Below are 22477 nucleotides of genomic sequence, written 5' to 3'. Positions count from 1 at the left end.
GTAGGACCTCTGACACTTGAGAGTCCCTTTATTTATCTGTTTTCAGAAACCCAGTTCACAAATTTATACCTAGTTTATACCTAGGGAGAATTTAACTTCTTCACATTAAATTCTCTCTGTTAAAAGGAAAAATTTTTAACGATGAGAGGGGCGAAGGAGAGCTCAAGGCCAATACACTGGTGCTGAGACCCAGACGGAAGGTCTCAAGGGGAGGCGTGCTCAGCGATGCGGACACCGCAGAGAAGCTGAACAGAGTAAAAGTGTGCCCACAATAGACGGGCTTCTGTTGCAGAGACAAGGTGGTCTTCTCTACCCAAATATCAACCACAGAAACGCCCTAATGAAGCAAAATGAGGCCCGTTCACTGGAATAAGGCAGGGATTCCCTCAGGGGCAAGAACCCTAACTCTGAATCCAATGAGGCGGGAAGAGCGCGCTAAGGGGGACAAAGGACACAAAGGCCCAACAGAAACCCAAACACGGTCATTTAACAAGTATCTGTTGAGGGTCTATGTGGCAGGTACAGAGCAAGGCACGGGGATAAAATGGGCAGAAAGAAGACACTGTCCACGTTCCTTGAGAGCCCAGTGCAGGGGGAGGGAGGATTCCCAGAGGCCGTGGCCCTCGAGCTGGGCCTGAAGAACCAGCGGGTGCTAATTACCATGTAGGTCTCTGCTCTCCCTCGCAAACTGCTGAGTTTAGTGTTACTTTTAACGTCACTGGAAAAGTTACTAAAAGATGCTGTGGCATCCTATGTGCTACCTTTGTTAGGTGTTTCATACTTTCCAGCTAGGCTGTATATCTCTTAAAGGAAAGGACCACATATGTTTCCTTTACTCCCCATAAAATATGGTATAACATCACGCAGAGAGCGCAAAAAACACAAAGTGTCAAATCCAAGATCAGAAAGGAGGTTAAGGTCCGTGACGCCAAAGTAACTATTTTGTGCTCTGCTTTTTAATTAAGATTTTTCTTTTTAAAACATATGCCAACGCAGGGACGAGGGAGACAAACAGCTGACCACTGGCTGACGTGCACACTTCCTGCCGTTCGTCAGACCCATGGGCCCCTCACATCTCACCACGCAATATTTTTTTTTTAATCTTACCTTGCATTTATATACTACTTTATACTTTCAAAATACTTCAAATGTCAGGATATAAATGTTCATAAATGGCCGCTGGATTTGGGGAAGCAATTACCCCAGCAAAAGCCCCCTTTTAGCTCCAGTATTTAAAAAATCAGTGCTAATCTTCAGACTTTCTAGTGAAGTCAAAGCATACTCTTGGTCTTACACGGGCCCAGAAACTTTCGGAAAGAGTGTGTGTCATTCGTGCAACCAAGAAGGAAAGAAAGGAAACTATGCAGAGATTAAAAGGTCCTGGGGTCTTAAACCATCAGTCCTCTTCCACTCTCCTCAAACAGGCTATGCTTACAATTTTTTCTCCTCTCAGGATCCCTGCTTGTGATTTGAGGAGCACCAAAAAGGAAAAAAAGAAAACTTTTGACCCTAAACAAAAGAAATGGCAGAGTAAAAAGTACGTGTTTTCTTTCTAAAAAAGTGAAAAAATTCAATGACTTTTCTAAATTGCCCTACTATCAGCAAGTTAACAGATTCTACCTTTATTAACGCCTGTTCTCAACCTAAAAGTCTCTGTATTAATTTGATTACTACTAACCTTGTTAGTGGGCATTAGCATATCAAAGTGTGTAGGTTGAACATGGAATATTCTAGACTGCACTTATGCCTGCTCTTGTTGCTAAACTGAATAGTTAATACTGCTTACCCTCCTCCAAAATATTAGTGCCAACAATATTTTGAACAGCAACATTTCGTTAGCCTCGGTGCACTGGACCAAATTCTAGTATTTGAGTTTATTTTTTGAGTCATTATAACTATTTGTATAAACTGCTGTTTCATGACTTTTATTCTCTCTTACAGGTCTTCCAAAGAACAAAAAGGAAAATCTACTCTTTGTTTAATAGAATAAAATTCAATTTATCTTGCAATTACAATACAGGTCCATTGGACCTATTTAAAAACCTAAGATACACTATGTGATCTTGGTGAGTTTGTTAACTATAATTTGAAGAATCACACTATTTCATCATCCATTCAATCTTATTTCATCATTATTCATCCATTATTCTCAACTATGCTAATAACTATTAAAGACTAAAATGATAAGAAAATTGGAGAATGACGCAATCACCTAGGAGACTATGTAACAGTGAAAAAAGAAATAATCATCCTTTCTTACTGTACTGCCCAAGATACTGCATCACTTGTAAGAAAGTAAAAAGACTGGAAACACCGTCTGTGTGGTCCACCTTTAAGTTTCTGGGCGGAAAAGAGTTAACGTCATGGTCCGGAGACAGCTATCCTCAGAAAGGGCCGCCTGCAAAGCTGGCCCTTGGCTGACTTGCGGGAATTTGACTGGTAATCTGTTCCCTACACGGAAACCAAAGTTCTCCGAAATGACAGGGAAAGCTAAACCGTGTGCACAGACAAGATGCTTGTGCTTGTGCTGAGCGCCTGCTCTCCTGCTGGAGTCTGGAACGTTCCATACGAGAGAGAGGGAGCCGACCTGACACACCTCCAGGGAAACGGGGGCTCTGAGTCGCTAGAGAGTCTTCTGCACAGAAACCTCACACAAGACATTTTTTTAAAAAAAACCTTCTTTTAGATGATTAAATGTATTCATTTCTTTGAAATTGTCAAGGAGAGATGCTTTCAAATGTTACTCCACAGTCAAAATAAAGGGTGCTCACCAGTTCACCCCGTCTGCTTCCACCCAGGCAAAGCGGTACTCGTTGACTCGAAGCATCAGCTGCAGACACCCGGCCACACACTGCACATACTGGGAGCTCTGTGCGGGGGGAAGCACAGCGTTTAAAACCGGAAAGCACTTCAAGTCACAGGGTCACACAGATACCGAATTCTGGAGTGGTTTTTACTAGAGTTTCTCATCATCTGAAAAGTCCAAAAGTCTCCAATATTTTTTCAAAAGTCAATCCTTGTTGCTCTTCTCTCTTCCTCCTAGAAATGAAGCTGACTTCTTTGGCCAAATTAAGCCTACATGGTTGAAGCCCACTGAACACACCCAGTCAGGGAAATCAAGGAACAGAGTAATTGTGCCTTTGCTATGGCTTGATAAACAGCTTATTATCTTGCAATGTTTCACTTAGCCCTGAATAGAGGCATGATACAGAGAATACTGCTCTTCATAATTATACAAGTATCAAAGAACAACAGTCAAATGAAAGAGATAAAAGTGTATGCTTTGAGACAGGCCCATGTTTGAATGATCTTGAGCAAGTTTCCGAACCTTTTCAATGCTCAATTTCTTCATCCTTAATGAGGATCATACCCCCAAGCACCCTGAAAGGGTACTCTTAGGATTAAGTAAAGTAATTCATTTAGCACAGAGCTAGACATGTCAGAGAAACTCAATAAATAAGAACTTAAAAAAAAAAACTATACAGCATATAAAAAGTCTACTTAAACACCTGAAAAAGACTGATTTTTTTTAAAACTATCAGTTCAACAGGCACTATGTTAGAGAAACTGAGGTTAAACCTGAAGCTTGAAATAAATAGAATAAATATCCCCAAGGAGCTGCACGCTCCTCCGTGTTAGGAAAGCTGGTAGTAACACCTGGCCTGGGCGCCTCCCTAAGTATTTACCATGAGCCTTACATCTATAAGAAATGGAGGGACAAGGGGAAATTTCAGACCCCAGCCTTAGAGAACATGCTAACAAAAAGAAAAAAGAAAGAAAGGAGAGGATCGTGGATGTCATATGAATTCACAAAACCTACTAAACATGATGCCACTTCAGCTCTATGCTTTAATTTAAACTAAGTTTGTTAAACCCTAACACTTCAAAGAATTCCAGGCCCTCAAGTACAAAAACACAATACGATATATTTGGTGGAATAATCAGAAGTTATCCTGGAAAGGTTATCTCAGATTTTACCTAGAAAGTAGTGAACACAGTTGCCCAAAAGCACACTATATCCAGTAACTTAATTTGCCTGAAAACGCAAAACATTCGCGGAAATTAATGACCAAATAAAAAGTGAATTTTCAGCTCGAAAACAATCTTCCATAATCGGAAAAAATATATATGTATTTTTCCAATTAGGTCAGCAGCTAAGTAACCCTTTGTGAAAAGGAGAATTCCATCTTCCTTGTTTAGAGAGACAGCCTAAGCAAGGTTTCTACAATAATGAGTAAAAGGCAGCCTAGGGCACTCTCTCCTCTTCCATTTATCATCGATTTCCTCTCAACATGAGAATTTCTTGGTTCACTGTAAGTCTTTTTCTTATCTGTGTCCATTTACCCTACTATGTTGAAATACATGACACATTTAAAAAATGGATTCTTCGTTGCTAGTTACAGCTTCAGGACTCACATATAAACGAGCATGTAAAAGATGCTGCTTCAGCACTATTTACAATAGTCAGGACATGGAAGCAACCTAAATGTCCATCGACAGATGAATGGATAAAGAAGATGTGGCATCTATATACAATGGAATATTACTCAGCCATAAAAAGAAATGAAATTGAGTTATTTGTAGTGAGGTAGATGGACCTGGAGTCTGTCATACAGAGTGAAGTAAGTCAGAAAGAGAAAAACAAATACTGAATGCTAACACATATATATATGGAATCTTAAAAAAAAAAAAATGTTCTCAAGAACGTAGGGGCAGGACAGGAATGCTCGGTGCTTTGTGACCACCTAGAGGGGTGGGATAGGGAGGGAGGGAGGGAGACGCAAGAGGGAGGGGGCATGTGTATGCATATGGCCGATTTGCTCTGTTGTGCAAAAGAAACTAACACGGTATTGTGAAGCAATTATACTCCAATAAAGATCTATTAAAAAATTTTTTTAAAAGATGCTGCTTCTAAAACTGCACTCTCTCCTGTGATGCACCATGAGGCAGTCCAATACCAGTCCAGAAATTATTTTCAAAGTACACAGTGAAGGCAACACTGATAAATGACCGAGTTACTGCCTTCAATTAAACAAAGTAAACTGTATCACTTCCTTACCTTTCTCTCACATTGTCCTGTTAGTCTCATGTACAAAGTTATTCAATGACTTTAGAAGAACAGAGTCAGCCTTCAAAGAACCCAACGAGCCACCGACTCTTCCCCCACACCGAGCTCATTCAAACACTGCTGGAGAAGACTGCACAGCCGCGCAGAGCCATCAAGCAGTTCTGTCTGCTCTCGCTGCCATCCCCAGAGCCACGCGCACACCTTCACCTCTACCCTCCTGTCCTGCTCTCTTCCCTCTCCTCAGCACTGAGAGAAAAAACGGAGACCATCAGCTAGCGAGTCACTGAGCGGCCAACATCGCGCCCCCCAACTGAACTGCCCTGACGGCCCTTCTCGCCGAGCAGAGGCAGACAGCTCTTCCTGTCCGGGACCACGGCCCCAGCAAGGCCTGTGTCCCGCCCCTCCCGCACAGCACCCCAGCAGCCCGACCCCTCCCGGTAGCTCCGACCTGTCGGGCAGGTGTCCTCTCCTCGGCTCCTAAATACGCTCAATCTTTCCCGCCTTAAAATTATCCCTAAACCTTGCACCAATCTCAGCACCTTTCTTCCTCCCAACGCATGAAGTTTTCTTGAGAGAATTCTCACCAGGTTCCTACCTCTCGGATACATTATCACTCCACCAACATGGCAAATGCTAGGATCAGCAGTGACCTTAAAGTGCCAGGTCCTACAGTTGCTCTCCCCCAGAGAACCAGACCTCTACCTCCAGCTGCTTCCGGGAAAGCTCTCGCCCCTCCTCTCTCCAGCTGAACTGACTCACAGCTCCAATGTTAACTCCACCACCATGAAAGAAAGGCACTGATGCAGCTTAACAGTTACGAACAAAGGCTCCGGAACCAGCCTGCCATGCTCAGCCACTTCCAAGCCGTGTGCCCTTGAATGAGCTGCCCACCTATAAAACGGGGATAACAGGGCACATCCCAAGGGGTGTGGGGATAATCTCATTAGCTAATATATGACAGGCTGGGCTGAGAACCAGCTACAATGTGTACTCTCAAACACACAGACCTCCCTGGGAGAGAAAAACTAACCTTACTTCTCAGCACATTAAGAGAACATCATTAGATAAATTTTCCAATATTGCTGAAAGTGCAAATTCTCCTATATTATAGTGGAATAATCACATAAGGAAAACAGCAACTGACAGAATTCACCTTCCTGGTGAAGAGGATCTCCCAAATCCATATTCTGCAGAATTACAAAGTAATTCAAGAAGTGAGGAATTACAAAGCAAGTAAGCAACGAAAGATAAACATAAAAACTGCAGCGACATTGTACCAAAGTAAAACTCATGCTATAACAATGTTTACAAACCAATTTTCAATATCCATCTCCATAATGCTGGGACTTAAGTATAAACTAAATGAGAAAAAGTAAAGATAATATTCCTCTAAATTTTGGAATCAAGGGCGCTTAAAAAAAAAAAAAAGACGTCTGCAGTGCAGAGAAGAGCCCCTGTCTCAGATGCAGTGGAAACACACGTGTGTCCAGTGGTATATCAGTGAAGCACAAAGCTGAGTTTGTAGAACACACCATCGACCAAAATAAACCCCAGAAACCAGCTTTACATGAAACCCTCCAGGACTGATGACCAACCATCCCAAAGTGTCCAATGTGTCACGACTAGTAATGAATCTCTCCTCATAGAGCTAAAGAGCGAGCGTGCACATCTTACGTGTGATCTTTGCTTCTATCACGACGTCCACTTTAGACACTAATGCAGGACAACATCAGTGTCAGGAGGAAACTGGAACAGCTGGAACCCTCCTACTTCGCTGACGATGTGTAAACTGGTTTAGAAAAGTGACTGGACTGCTGGACCTAAGTTCACATGTAACCCGTACCCCGGCAACTCCGTTCTAGAAGTGCTCCAGGCGTAAGTGGTTACGTCTACCGAAGGCCATGGACAAGGATGTTCATAGCAAGATATTCACAACAGCCAAGAACCAGAACTAACTCAAATATCCGTCAACAAGAGTATGGATAATATTCATTTACTAGATTACTACACGGCAATAAAGAGATGAATTACTGCCAAGTGCAACGTGAGTGACTCTCACTGACACAATACTGCACAAGAATTCGGACACACAAGAGTTCACACTGGGTATGATCCCACTTTTATGGAGTTCAAGGTCAGGCAAAACTAATGCATAATAACGAAAACCTTTGTGGGAGCCGAGGCGAAGGAAAGTATTGAGTAGGACACATGATGTATAAATGCACTCAGCTGAACACTTAAAAATCTGTCTATTTCACTTTACGTAAAAGCTGTAGGGAAACAAAATTTGCCACCTTAAGTGGGTCCCTTTGGCGTGAGGATTATTTTAGGGTGACTATTCTTTGAAAGCAGAGGATTCAAGAAGCCTGTCTTCTTACCTGCGCCTTAACTACCTAAAGAACTCAGACAAAGGCCCTGGTCCAGGAAGGGCACTGTCACCGGAGATCTACAAAGCACACGGGTCGGCGCCGGGGGGAGCCGCACAGGGCCGGGAGACCAGAGTCCTCTGTGTGTCCCACTGTCCCTGCAGGCCCAGCAAGCACCTGTCACCAAACATCTGCTTTCCCACCTCCGTGTGAACTGCCTTCTCCCTGCTGAAGTCCCCCCCGCACCCCCTTCTCCTCCTCTCAGGCGCCACATCCGCGGCCTCATATTACGGGGCCCCTGTACATACGTAATCACATCTGGTTTTCTCCTGTTAATCTGTCTCACGTCAATTTAATTCTTTGGCCAGACAGAAGAACCCAGACGGAGCAGAGCATAATTTTTTCCTCCCCAACAAAGTTATGACATAAAAATAAGTGACCAAAGAAAGGAAGGGAGGCAAAGAGGGAGAGAGGTTTTGTCAGTCAGAAGTTCTGCCAATTTACCTTTGGCAAATCACTTTAAACTCTTCAAAATTGTTGTCTCATCAATAAAGGAAAGCAATACCAGCCCGATTTTTAAAAAATAGCCCTAAATTAAAAAACAAAACAAAAACAAAAACCTCTGCTACTGAAATCTGAACTCACATCAGTTAAACACAAAACAACTGTAAGGTACATTATCATCATTATTATTCTTGTCATTATTACTTCATATTCAGGAACTAAAACACATAAAATGCAAGAATTCTCTTGAAGTTGGCTTATTAAGAGAGACCCTCTAGTCAATACTCATAAAATACCTATATTAATACTCAAATTAACTTAAGATAATTTCATCTTAGACTTAAGTCTTACCAAGAATGTAATTTCACTGTTAATTTACAAATTTATAAATCTCCTTCAAGTATCGCTTTCAATCTAATTTTCTTAGGCGTGTAATTTAATTACATGATGACTGGGATTCTTTACTGTAGGAAAAAATTATTGCAGACTTAAGAAAATATGATTTACCTTATAAATCATTGCTCTGTATGCAACTTCCACATCCAATGTACAATATTAGGGGACCTTATTATTGTTATTGATGCTATAGTTTGAAAATGATATGTAAAAGAAAGCCTGGTACTGAAATACTTTACCATTTAATTTTCCTTTGCATTGCCAGAATATACGCAAGCCTTCCAAATATCTGATCAGAAAAGCAAAACTGACAGGTTCTTATCTGTTCTCCTTTTCTTAACATTCTTTGCATATATTTTAATGATCCACAATGTTTAAAACGTACTAATTTTGTGATAAGAGGATACAAAGAAGATCATCCAAAAATGGCTTCAGGTAAACAGCAATGCTCTGGAAACCTGCACCAAGACACATAATTGACTGTCAACTTCTCTGGGTCCTCACAGACTTTACAAATCACAGGCTAGAGGGGACCCGAGTTAAATAAGAGGCCTGCACTATGTGAATTCCTGACGCAGACCCTCATTTCTGCTACTCGGGTAGCACTTTTGATACACTTATGGACAAACGGTGAAGAACCAAATCGTTAAAGTCCTCCAACTCTTCTGAAAGACTGAAAAGTCTTAAATTAAAAACAGAGCCTTAAATTTAAAAGAGTCAAAGCAGTAAAACTACCTTCACATTAACAAGGATATTAGAACTGTCAGAGAAAACAGTTTAAGGAATGTGGCCAAAAGTCAAAAAAGCTAAGGTTTTTTTTTTCCCCTTTCATTCTACAATGCTGTTATTACATGCTAAAACATCGATGAATCCTGAAAACATACGCTAAGTGAGAGAAGCCAGTCACGGATGACCACATATTATGTGACTTGTGCACAGAGAGTGGCCAGAAGAGGTGAATGCAGAGACGGAAAGTAAGTGAGCAGTTGCCAGAGTTTAGGCAGGGGGGTTAGGAATGGGGGTGACTGTTTCGGCGGACACGGTTTCTTTCTGGGGTGTTGAAAGCACTACAAAATCAGATGGTGGCAATGGTCGCCTAACCCTGTAAATATACTAACCCAATGGCAAATGGAAAGATTTTATGGATGAGAAACAGATTTCAACAAAGCTGTAAACAAGCAAACCAAAAAGCCTACAAAAAACTGCGAGTGTACTTGCTCACTCACACGTGCCAGGTTGCCAGGGGCTCAAGAGCCACGTGGGGCTACCAGAGTGGACACCGCAGATATAAAGGACACTGCCATCACCCCGGAGAGTTCTGCTGGACAGAACTGCTCCAGAACATTAAAAGGCAAGATAAAATGAGCAATATGGAGAACCTGGCAACTTACTCACGTTACTTACTACCAACGAAACCATGTCCATCCAGCAATAACCGGGGCCGGACCAGGTCTACAACAGAGAACAGGACGCGGGAGCGGAGTTACCACGGTCCCCTGCACACGGGACGGGTATGAAGGAAGCTGAACAGAGGGAAAAGAATGCCCAGATTCTCCTGACTCCTCCAAAGGCTGGGAGGGATCACGGTGTTCCTCTTTTTGTCAGGGCAGCAGCCCAGCAATCAACATCTAAGCCTGGGCGACGTCCTCGGAAAAGTAGAAGACTGATAATTCCCGTGCAAGAGCCAACAAAGAACTGAACAGACAGTTGAAGGTAAGTTAGGGTAAGTACATGTCATGTGATGTAGTTTATTAGTTTTAGATTTAGGTAAAAACAACACAAATCATTTTTAGAAAATTTCATTTATATAACGTCATTTAAATAAAAATGTCTGTAATGATCCACTCATAACTTATGATGATGCTTCTGTGCCATTTTAAAAGTCAAGACTGTTGCATCCTGCTAATTTCTCATTTTGCTGTGTAAAGCTTTGTTCTGTTTGTTTTATACTGACATCAAGTGGCAACAGCACAGAATGCAGTTTACCAAACTGCTTTTCTATGCTGTCTGAAAACCTAAAGGGATTTTAAGATATAACATCGATATTCTTTACAAGTCTGAGTAGGTGAGGCAACTTGGAGAATGCCTAAAGCTCCACGTCCAGTCCAGGCGCCTCAGAATCCTCTCGGTGGGGAATTCGTCTCCTTGGGGGCTCTGCCACCATGAGCGGACGACCCTGGGCGAGCCGGCTGCCTCTCCAGCCACACTGTCATCCCTACAACGTGGCTTCTGGTAGGACCGATGTCAAAGACGGGGGTGAACATTCAAGGAGATGTAAATGCAAAATGACTAAAACACTGCCAGGCACCTAGGAAGAGCTCCACACATACCAGCTACCAATTCTGATCCCCTCCTGAAATACAAGTATCAAAGGAAGTGCTAACACCTCTCCGTCAACTTCTTTAAGTCTGCCTTCCAAGTTGACAGCCTTCTGAAAAAGTAGGAACCTCCAGGAAGAGACAGGGAGTATGTTCAGGTGTGAAGGGCACTAAAGGGAAGAGAGAGGGACACCAAAAGCCAGCTTTCCTTCACTCAGAATCACCCCTGATGCTAATTCCGTTTGGGAAGTACGAGTCTGAGTCGACCAGATAAACCACTTTGACTAACCACTGCCAATTCAATATAGATCAGCGTTGTTTTTCCCACACACTGGACAGAAAAGAGTAAAAGAAGAATGTCACGTCACCAGAGCTCGCACCTCACTGCGTGAGCTTTACTAACTTCCAAACACTTCGATAACCACTTAAGTTTATTCCGAAAACACCTTTTAAAAATTTTACAAATAAGTCTAATTAGACAATTTTTCAAATCAAACAATTATTCAAAATTTCAAACCGGTAGAAAGAAACTCAAGTCATATAAGATAAGGATTCCCAATTTAAACATCTGCTTATGGCTGAATATCTAGACTTCGAACCTACCGCCTTCTTCCCCCACCCTGGCCCCAAGACTGTTCACTTAGTTCTATACCCTGTTCTGACTTCAGAAGACGCGTGGTCATTTTCCGGCCTGACACACTATTCGTCAAGTCCCTCGACCCGTGCCCCAAGAGAAGCCCCACTCCTGGCTTTGAGATGGACTGTGTCGCCCTCTCTAGTCTACGAGCACACACACAGGGGTGTGGCCTGCGGGTTATGGACACGGACCTTGCGTGGCCCCCACACAGCTTCACTGAGGTCTAGCACAGGCAGATGGGAGACACCATCCTCGGAAGGTGCGTTCCGGTTTCCCAGAGATATTTCCAGCAAAGGAAGCTGAATACGCCTCACCTACCTTTTTAACTCTTCCCCCACCTCGCTCTCGGCTGGCACTAACCATGCCAACCCATACTTGTCCAAATCTATTGGTAATTCTTGAACTAGTCTGAAGACAGCAAAGTTAAACCACTCCCAACCGGGGGAGATAACCCTAACCAGGAAAGGAACTGGGGGGACATGATTAGTTTTAACCTTTAACCTTTTGGCTCTACATAAATGTGGGGCAGGATTGGCCCGAAAAAAGGGGAGGGAGAGTCTGGCCACCACGTAGGCCCCCATTAAACCCTGAGCAACTCAAGCAAGTGGTGGGTTTTCGTGCCAGCGGGAAACAGAACTGTTTCCAGCTGCCTGGCGCAGGGTTCGTGTATCTGTCAGACGTTAGCGTTTATGAGACAGCTAAAGTGTTCAGAGAGGAGCTCTGGTTACTCACTCGACTTGTGCATCTGAGTCCAGACTTCCTCTGATTCTCAGGCCTGAGATAAAGCCGCCTGAAGAGAAGAGCAACAGGAAGAGGAAGTCCCACGTCCACCAACAGCAGAAAGCAACCGCACAGCCCAGAAAGGCTTACACACAGCTTTCACAACACCATGAACCCAACTGGAGGTGACACCAAATCCACGGATTTACATCCGGGGGACTAGTGAACATCTTCAAAACAGTAAATGTCTGTGACTCAAAATAACTTAAATTCAGGGTGTTAGGAGGCCAGTGAACGAACAAGGAATGTACTTACATCGCTTGACGAGACTGTTCCTGTTTCAACAGCGGCACCGCTACCACGCAGTTTCTATTACGAAATAAATAACTTATTACTTAGTTTTGTTTTTAATTTATCCTACTTCATCAGCTTACGAAAGAGAGCTAAGCAAATTTTATCACTGTCTTCCTAATCCTACTGAATGGAGCATCAGCAACTAATAAAAAAGGTGGGGATGATACAAAATATTCTAAACGTCGTTACACTCTTCCGGATGATATCTTAATCAATAAGTTATTTTAAAAGGAACAATAATAAACTGAATACTAAGTTCCAATTACATTTCATAAGTGAAGCTAGTGCAAATTTCCAAGTCTCAGGATTTACTTCCTGAGTCATTTTTCCAATGAGACAACTGTCTTAAGCTGAACTATCTACACTATATTCTGTGGCAAAGCTTTGAAAACAGGTGCCTGATGATGGGAAGATACTACATGGAACTTAAAAATTAGGTTACCCACAGCAATGCTAACACATTATAATGACAATCAGAACCTCACCTGTCACACAGAAATGACCAAAGAAAATTTAAGGTAGAAAGTCAGAAGCTGAATATGCAAGAGAAAAGTGATAATGAATTTCTGAAAGGAAATTTTTATTTTGTTTTATTCAATAACTTATCTACTAAGTGCCAGGCATGAGCCCCTATAACCAAAGTATAACGGTTAAACTACTGGTAAAAAGTTTGGTAAATGTCTCTATAAAGTCAAAGAACAAAATATCCAAATTGGCACCTAATTCAGACTTTTGAAAGTCTATTTCTACTAGAATCATGAAAATGTGGTCCTTTTTATGAGGGAGAAAACGCTTATGATAGAGAAAAAGAGACCTTGCAGATACAGTGCTATCACGTGGCATTTAAGCAAAGTAGAAAATAAAAGCCCGAACAAGCCTCTGCTTCATGCCTGTCACTGCACCCTGACCAAAGGCTGTGGACAAGTGTCTGCCCACAGCAAGGGTGGTAGCCAGCCAGAGCCCAGAGGAAGCGGTGACCAGACTCCGAGGCACGGCCGGACAGGCCTGAAGCCTCTCCCTGGGGCAGGACGTGCAAAGCAGCAACGCCAGACAGTAACCGAACAAGGCCAAAGACTCAGCGATAAAAAGAGCAAGCGCGCTGGAAAGATACAGAAAGGTCTTTAAGAGCATTTGTCTCACACCAAATCTAATGAAAAGTGTTCCAGACACTGAAATCTCTGCTTCCACTAGTGACTGGAGAAATATCCCACCGATTGCTGGACCCATTGGTTACAACCACAGCTAATCATTCTAAAACTGACCAATCATCTGTGAGGCACAGCATAAATGTTACTCCTACGAGGAAAAGTCTAAGATGAAACAACCCCAAATGTTAGCGGCACACTGCAGCGTGCATTCTTTGCTACCAGGTCTCATTTTATGAGTCCAGCCAGCATAGAGCCGTATGACCACCAGACCATACGTCTAACGCTAAAGCAGAATGAAGTTTCTTCAAAGGGAGAACTAATCTCATAAGAGGAAAAAAGAAAGGGGTGGGGGGCGGGTTACCTCTTTAACTAAGCGCTCTGATCCCAAATGATACACATGTAGAAATAAGTACATCTCATCTTCACATACGTATTTTTCATGTTCTAAGTATCTTCTTTTTGAAATACCTCACAAACTCAGTAAAAGCTGCAAAACTTGTGGCTCTTGTAAAAATACTTTAAAAAACTAAGCCCAAAAGAGTGTTAAAATGCATGCTGTTAGGGGCTTCCCTGGTGGCGCAGTGGTTGCGCGTCCACCTGCCGATGCAGGGGAAGCGGGTTCGCGCCCCGGTCCGGGAGGATCCCACATGCCGCGGAGCGGCTGGGCCCGTGAGCCGTGGCCGCTGCGCCTGCGCGTCCGGAGCCTGTGCTCCGCAACGGGAGAGGCCACAACAGTGAGAGGCCCGCGTACCGGAAAAAAAAAAAAAAAAAAAAAAAAAGCATGCTGTTGACAGAAAAAATAACTGATTTTGTTCAAGACACTTCAAAACCTCCCTATCCAAACAGAAAAGGTTATTAGCCTCCCCCCACAAAAAGGCAGTCAATGATAAGACAAAAAATAAATCGAAGCAAAACATCATGGTGTCTCTCTCATACTTCAAATTAAAATCTACTAAAATCATAAAGTCACCAGCAACCTAAACTACAACTTTCCAAGCCCTCATTTCAAATCGGCCCTTACTTGTCATCTAGCCCTGAGGCCACCATGCCTCCCAGCACGGCTTCTCCTGGCCCATCCTCCATGTCCGGCCTCCCTCCTGCCTTTCCTTCCGGATGCAGATACGCCTCCCCTCCCCACCCAGGTCAGCTCGCTCCTTCTCCGAGGCTCGCTCCCTCCATGCCCCCTCACCACCTCTCACTTGGTCACCGGACGCCTAAAGGAAAAGAAACCCTCCACTGAGCCGTCAGGAGTGTCCCGCCATCCACCCTGCGCTGGGGAACCGAGAAGACAAAAGGGAAAACTCGTCATCTGCCAGCCGTCACCCCGAAAGCTGTCCTCCTCCACAAAGAAGCGGGCTCGAGGGCACTGACAGCAGCGAGACCACAGCAAGCAGGCTTCGTGTTTCCGTTTGGGTTTAAATGCAACCCCACGAGGACATGGTGAAATCCTGAGAGGGAGTCACTGAGGGAGACATCCTCTCGGGCTGGAGAGAGCAGCCCCAGGCCAGCCAGTGGTGCCTGGGACGGACTCCCGGCCAGGACTGGAGGCGGCTGACCAATGAATGAGCTGTCCCGTGCTGCCTGCAGTTTGAAACCCTCCTGGTGGCAGCCAGGGCCAGGTCGTTTATTGGTGTGACTGGTCAGACAGTTTGGCCTGGGTATGTGATCAGAGGGCATAAAGGACCCACTGCACACTTTCAAAGAACTCTCCCCAGACCAAGACTCCTGGCACCGATCTGGATGGTCCAGGGTCCCAGGGCAGAGATGCTCGCCCATCGCACTGCCTCTCCTCCTCTCTCGTGAGCCTCACACGAGTGTACCCCTGGAGTTGTGTGCGTCCTTCCAATCCTCCAACCCGTGTGATCTCGGCAGCCACCTTCCTGGAAGGGACATCCTCCCTACCTGCTGAAATGCATGAAGGGAAAATCCCGAGTGGCGACGAGACAGGAAGGTCTGAGCTGAAGCCGGTCACAGGCAGAAAAGGTGAAGCCCCTACCCGACCTGCAAGCAGCGTGGCTGACTCATCAAACTCAGAAGGCCTCTTTTTTAACATAGAGTTTTTGTCATTTCACATAATTACCATAAATAGCTTTAGAGAACATGGACGTTATGTTCCTTTCAAAGATACTGAGAAGAATGTCTTTTACCTGTGAACTCAGCTGAGTCTTTATCCAATTGAAATAGTAATTTAAGTCACTGCCTTCCATCAATTCTTTTCCCCAGGCTGCTAACTTGGCAATAATTCTTGCTGCCTGAAAAATAAGAAATACATCTGAATATTATACTGATTCTAAAAATCACACCATAGACCCTAAGAAACAGGACTCATAACCATTTTGCTGCAGGATTTCTTTTAGCACTCAACTCCTCAAAGATAATAGATATTTCATTTTTTAAAATATTTCTAATATGGTCACATGTAGTTTTAAATATTTCCATTAAAGTGAACCAAAATCAGTTGTGTTTTTAAGAATTTCACGATATTCCCTGCATTATTCTGAGTTTCAAAAGTAAGATTCGGATTCATTATAAGACCAGCAAAAATCAAACGAACACAAAAATATTTCTTAGCGACTTTCACCAAATCACTTGCCAGAGTTCTGAGCAATCGCTCCAACAAACTGCCAGCCGCTACCTCAGTCATTCAAGCCCTTGTGAGTTCTCACAGTTACAAATCTGTATCTTGGTATAAAATATATCCTGGGTATTGAATAGTCATGTCTCTCAATAGAAACAAACACCCTTTTCTCCTCACTCAAAAACTTCTCAATTTTCTTCAAGCTATAAAATGAATCACGAAGGGAGGGTGGGAGGGAGATGCAAGAGGGAGGAGATATGGGGATATACGTATACGTATAGCTGATTCACTCTGTTATACAGGAGAAACTAACACACCCTTGCAAAGCAATTATACTCCAATAAAGATGTTTTAAAAAAAATGAATCATGAATTTTTTTATTAAATAGGCAATATAAGTGTGTTTTATCAAATCATCATGTTGTACACTTTAAATATCTTATAATTTTGTCAATTACACCTCAATAAATCTGGAAATATATAGATATAGATATACTGGGGGGCAGGGGGGAAAGGCAGTATAAAATACTACCTCTCCAGCCACAAACCCAATTTAATAAATATTCTTTCAGTACTTTCTATAAGCAAGTTAGTGTTTCAAAGCTCTAATCATTCAGCAAGAGTTAATCCTAGTAGAGACCGTGAAGGCTGATTAGCTAAGCCAAAAATACACTGAGGCCCGTTCCCAGACGTGCACACAGCGAGCGAGGTGACAGAGGGCAGCGTGTGTGGTGGCCTATCCGGGAGGCTGCACCACGGGGTGGGGGGCGGGGGGCAGAGACCAGCACCCCGACTCCCTCGCTTCGCAGTGACACGCGGTCGTCTTCACGTGCCTCGCTAAGTGAGTTCACAGACACGCTATCTAACTTAAACTGACCTAACTGTCACAAAACAGATAAGTGACACGAAAGGATCCCTGTAAGGAAACCGGAAATTGAAAAGATGATCAGCAGTGTAAGCACAAGCAAAAGGGCAAAGACAAAGGAACATGAGGCCTGGCATTTCCTCTCCGAGCACAAGCTCTTCATCAGCACGGGGTAAACCAACGACCATCTGACCCTCAAAATTTGAAAGATTAGCCAAAAGTAACTGCAATCATAAAGAAATGGAAACACACACTTGGCTACACCATGAATAATGATGAATCTTACCCTAAATGTGTATGTGGTCTTTAATATATTTGTCAATTTTATTATGAGACAATCAAAATCAGGAAAATGTTTAAATCATGTTTCCAGACAGTGAAAACCAGCCTCTACACAATTTGAAAGAAGAAAATATATTACTGGTGTTTTTTTTTTTTTAAGTACTCTTTAAAATAGTTTATTTCATGAGTCCTCCTTTTCAATTTCTTTTTACGAATGTTTCATACAATATACGAACGTACTAGTACATAAATGAATATAGATAGATATGGAGAGAAAGAGAAAGCGTGTGCTCAAAACTGTTTCGCCGACAGTGGATCTTGCTGCGAAAATGTAGACATCTACGAAATGCAGCCTCAGAAGCGCCCCCTGCAGCCCACAACGCGCTAGGAACAGAAAAGGCCTGTACAGGGACTCTCCCATGTCCTAGACCTTCTGCTCAGTGTTAACACTTCCAAAGACAGCCTTTCAGGCTAAGTTTAAAACTTAGGAGTGTACCTAAGATATTAAAAAGCAATTAATCAACTACTTAATTAAAATAAAAATTAAACACAACAGCTGCTTCAAAGCAAAATTTAATTTCTATAGTAAAATGCAGTTAATTCTGTCACAGACCACCTAAAGCTGTTTGCACATGTGAATTTACCACAGGCTTTATTTTTTAATTTTTATTTATTTATTTAGTTGTTTGTTTGTTCGTTTATGGCTGCGTTGGGTCTTCGTTGCCGTGCGTGGGCTTTCTCTAGTTGTGGTGAGCGGGGGCTACTCTTCGTTGTAGTGTGTGGGCTTCTCATTGTGGTGGCTTCTCTTGTTGTAGAGCACAGGCTCTAGGCGCAAGGGCTTCAGTAGTTGTGGCCCGCGGGCTCTAGAGCGCAGGTTCAGTAGTTGTGGCGCACGGGCTTAGCTGCTCCGTGGCATGTGGGATCTTCCCGGACCAGGGCTCGAACCTATGTTCCCTGCATTAGCAGGCAGGCGATTCTTTTTTTTTTTTTTTTTTTTGCGGTATGCGGGCCTCTCACCGGTGCGGCCTCTCCCGGTGCGGAGGACAGGTCAATAGAAACAAACACCCTTTTCTCCTCACTCAAAAACTTCTCAATTTTCTTCAAGCTATAAAATGAATCACGAAGGGAGGGTGGGAGGGAGATGCAAGAGGGAGGAGATATGGGGATATACGTATACGTATAGCTGATTCACTCTGTTATACAGGAGAAACTAACACACCCTTGCAAAGCAATTATACTCCAATAAAGATGTTTTAAAAAAATGAATCATGAATTTTTTTATTAAATAGGCAATATAAGTGTGTTTTATCAAATCATCATGTTGTACACTTTAAATATCTTATAATTTTGTCAATTACACCTCAATAAATCTGGAAATATATAGATATAGATATACTGGGGGGGAGGGGGGAAAGGCAGTATAAAATACTACCTCTCCAGCCACAAACCCAATTTAATAAATATTCTTTCAGTACTTTCTATAAGCAAGTTAGTGTTTCAAAGCTCTAATCATTCAGCAAGAGTTAATCCTAGTAGAGACCGTGAAGGCTGATTAGCTAAGCCAAAAATACACTGAGGCCCGTTCCCAGACGTGCACACAGCGAGCGAGGTGACAGAGGGCAGCGTGTGTGGTGGCCTATCCGGGAGGCTGCACCACGGGGCGGGGGGCGGGGGGCAGAGACCAGCACCCCGACTCCCTCGCTTCGCAGTGACACGCGGTCGTCTTCACGTGCCTCGCTAAGTGAGTTCACAGACACGCTATCTAACTTAAACTGACCTAACTGTCACAAAACAGATAAGTGACACGAAAGGATCCCTGTAAGGAAACCGGAAATTGAAAAGATGATCAGCAGTGTAAGCACAAGCAAAAGGGCAAAGACAAAGGAACATGAGGCCTGGCATTTCCTCTCCGAGCACAAGCTCTTCATCAGCACGGGGTAAACCAACGACCATCTGACCCTCAAAATTTGAAAGATTAGCCAAAAGTAACTGCAATCATAAAGAAATGGAAACACACACTTGGCTACACCATGAATAATGATGAATCTTACCCTAAATGTGTATGTGGTCTTTAATATATTTGTCAATTTTATTATGAGACAATCAAAATCAGGAAAATGTTTAAATCATGTTTCCAGACAGTGAAAACCAGCCTCTACACAATTTGAAAGAAGAAAATATATTACTGGTGTTTTTTTTTTTTTAAGTACTCTTTAAAATAGTTTATTTCATGAGTCCTCCTTTTCAATTTCTTTTTACGAATGTTTCATACAATATACGAACGTACTAGTACATAAATGAATATAGATAGATATGGAGAGAAAGAGAAAGCGTGTGCTCAAAACTGTTTCGCCGACAGTGGATCTTGCTGCGAAAATGTAGACATCTACGAAATGCAGCCTCAGAAGCGCCCCCTGCAGCCCACAACGCGCTAGGAACAGAAAAGGCCTGTACAGGGACTCTCCCATGTCCTAGACCTTCTGCTCAGTGTTAACACTTCCAAAGACAGCCTTTCAGGCTAAGTTTAAAACTTAGGAGTGTACCTAAGATATTAAAAAGCAATTAATCAACTACTTAATTAAAATAAAAATTAAACACAACAGCTGCTTCAAAGCAAAATTTAATTTCTATAGTAAAATGCAGTTAATTCTGTCACAGACCACCTAAAGCTGTTTGCACATGTGAATTTACCACAGGCTTTATTTTTTAATTTTTATTTATTTATTTAGTTGTTTGTTTGTTCGTTTATGGCTGCGTTGGGTCTTCGTTGCCGTGCGTGGGCTTTCTCTAGTTGTGGTGAGCGGGGGCTACTCTTCGTTGTAGTGTGTGGGCTTCTCATTGTGGTGGCTTCTCTTGTTGTAGAGCACAGGCTCTAGGCGCAAGGGCTTCAGTAGTTGTGGCCCGCGGGCTCTAGAGCGCAGGTTCAGTAGTTGTGGCGCACGGGCTTAGCTGCTCCGTGGCATGGGGGATCTTCCCGGACCAGGGCTCGAACCTATGTTCCCTGCATTAGCAGGCAGGCGATTCTTTTTTTTTTTTTTTTTTTTGCGGTATGCGGGCCTCTCACCGTTGCGGCCTCTCCCGTTGCGGAGCACAGGCTCCGGACGCGCAGGCTCAGCGGCCACGGTTCACGGGCCCAGCCGCTCCGCGGCATGTGGGATCTTCCCAGACCGGGGCACGAACCCACGTCCCCTGCATTGGCAGGCGGACTCTCAACCACTGCACTACCAGGGAAGCCCTGGCAGGCGATTCTTAACCACTGCGCCACCAGGGAAGCCCTACCAAAGGCTTTTATCTCAATGAGCTCATCAAATGCTCTACAAACTTGAACTGTGTCAAAGCAACCCTGCCTCCTCTGACCTCCCAACACCCCACATTACTAACATCCAGTAAGGAAGCGCTGCTTTGAAAAGTCAACGTCAGAGCGGTCACTCCTCTGGGTACTGGGACGTTACCAAGTCACAACCAGCCTGGGTGCATTTCTTCCCTGAATCAGAAATGTGACCAATTCAAAACTTACCATATGAACAGTAAAGAGATCCTGGCGATTCAACATGGGCAGAAAGTAGGACCAGGCAGTGTTCTTGCTACGTTTAGCATAGTCAAAGAAAATGCTAACGCGCTGGTGATTTTCCTGAAAGAAAAAAAAAAAAAAAAAACCGGAAAGAAAGAAAGAAACATCACTGATCAGAATGCATTTTCCTAAAGAATGTAACGATTATGCACTGCTTCTCAGCCTTTCATTTTCTGTCCCCTCCATCCATGTTTTCTCTTTCCAGTCGGTATGAGATTTGTCTCCCTGTTATTATTACAATGGGGCAAGGGGTGACGATGGGGGCAGGGGTAGATAGTTTTAAGTAAAATCACCTTTAATTATTATGATTAGTTTAAATCAGGTGAGCCACGATAACAGACCCCCTGCAGGTGTAGCACCCGAGTTACATCTCTCCTCAGCCTGCCCCCTCAGTGCTGTCTGGACACCTCCACCCTCCTTCCACACAAACAAAATCGGGAAGGGCAGAGAGATCCCAATTCAGCTCTAGATGGGAGGATCATCAGGAAGCACTTCAAGCTACTTACAAACAGGCCAGGGGAAACAGGGAATTAGAGAAATCTCGGATGTTCTAGGTTACCCTTAGCACACTGTGATAGAAAAATCGGGGCACATAAAGACAGCAAAAAACAGCATAGCATACCAGCAGGCAGATCAGAGGAACAATTAATTCTTAGTTGAAATCATGCAAACTCCACCTGTCACTGAAATTTTCTCTGCATATCGCTGGCTGAAATGCACTATCTGGTTCACTAAGTGAACACGGTGGTTAAGTAGCAATATTTGGTAAACAGCACAAATAACCACATAAACAATAATTTTAACTCTCAGGTCAACATTTAAATCTTTTTAAATACAATGGTTTTAACTTTGGTCTGTGCTAGCAGTTACCTATTGGAGGAGTAGACTACTATCTCTTTAAGTGACAAATCATTATAGTCTAGACTAACAATTGAAATAGTTATGATAACGACTTCATCAAAGAACTCGAAGTTCAGGTAGGTCATCATTAACTCCACTGGTGGACTATTTTCAAAGTTAAAATTGTAATTCTCATTGTACATGTAAATTAACAAAGTCCCCTCCCTACACACAGAAAGAGCAGAAACTGTCACACGTTTAACTAAGGTTAAAACCCATCTTCCTCAACTAGTCCTTCGTGGATCTGATTCCTGCTTAAACACGCACCTCCAGCCACCGCTGCTCCAGGCACCCAAATCCACATCTTTAACAGAATAAGGGTAAAGCCCTCTCAGAGGCACTGAGCAACTGATGCTGATATGCGAGCACAGGAAACATTTTAATCTTCAAAATTATGTACTAAAAACTAAACACGTGAGGAAAAACAAGCAATTCTGCCCCCAAAGTATTCCATTCAGATGTGTTAAAAAGAAAAATACCGGATTAGAAATGTGTAACAGTATTCTTTAAATGGCACACGGACTCCCGTGGTAAAAGTGTGCGCAAATTTCTCAGTGTAACCAAAATTTTACCGATAAAATCAATTGTCAGAATACGTTTAATCAGTAGCTAAGGATAATGGCAGCTACCTAAGTCTAAATCTCTCCACAGATCCTTCATAAACACAGGTCAACAAGAACAAATAAAACTATACACTTGAAGATGTCCTACTTCGGACACTGCCTTGATTGGCAAAAATGTAAAAACCTGACAGTGCCTTCTGTTGGCAAA

At 43.2% G+C, this 22477-nt stretch overlaps 1 protein-coding gene across 4 annotated transcripts in view; it reads right to left on the bottom strand.

Moving 5' to 3' along the window:
* The window catches only part of ATP6V1H (ATPase H+ transporting V1 subunit H), a 64302-nt gene that overhangs the window by 31154 nt on the left and 10671 nt on the right, over window positions 1–22477 (bottom strand). For 3 of the 4 annotated variants that reach the window (XM_028500423.2, XM_007105243.4, XM_028500425.2), the window contains exons 5-8: window positions 20753–20866; window positions 15659–15763; window positions 12325–12378; window positions 2772–2869 (exon numbers count right to left, since the gene is read on the bottom strand). In XM_028500423.2, the coding sequence (XP_028356224.1) occupies window positions 2772–2869; window positions 12325–12378; window positions 15659–15763; window positions 20753–20866 (371 nt within the window). The remainder of the gene's footprint in view (window positions 1–2771; window positions 2870–12324; window positions 12379–15658; window positions 15764–20752; window positions 20867–22477) is intronic. The other variant, XM_007105244.3, reaches the window with a different exon arrangement.

This window comes from Physeter macrocephalus, chromosome 15 (assembly GCF_002837175.3).
Source record: "Physeter macrocephalus isolate SW-GA chromosome 15, ASM283717v5, whole genome shotgun sequence".
NCBI lineage: Eukaryota > Metazoa > Chordata > Mammalia > Artiodactyla > Physeteridae > Physeter > Physeter macrocephalus.
Note: the sequence above shows the minus strand (reverse complement) of the source record. Positions and strands in the feature narration are given on the sequence as shown.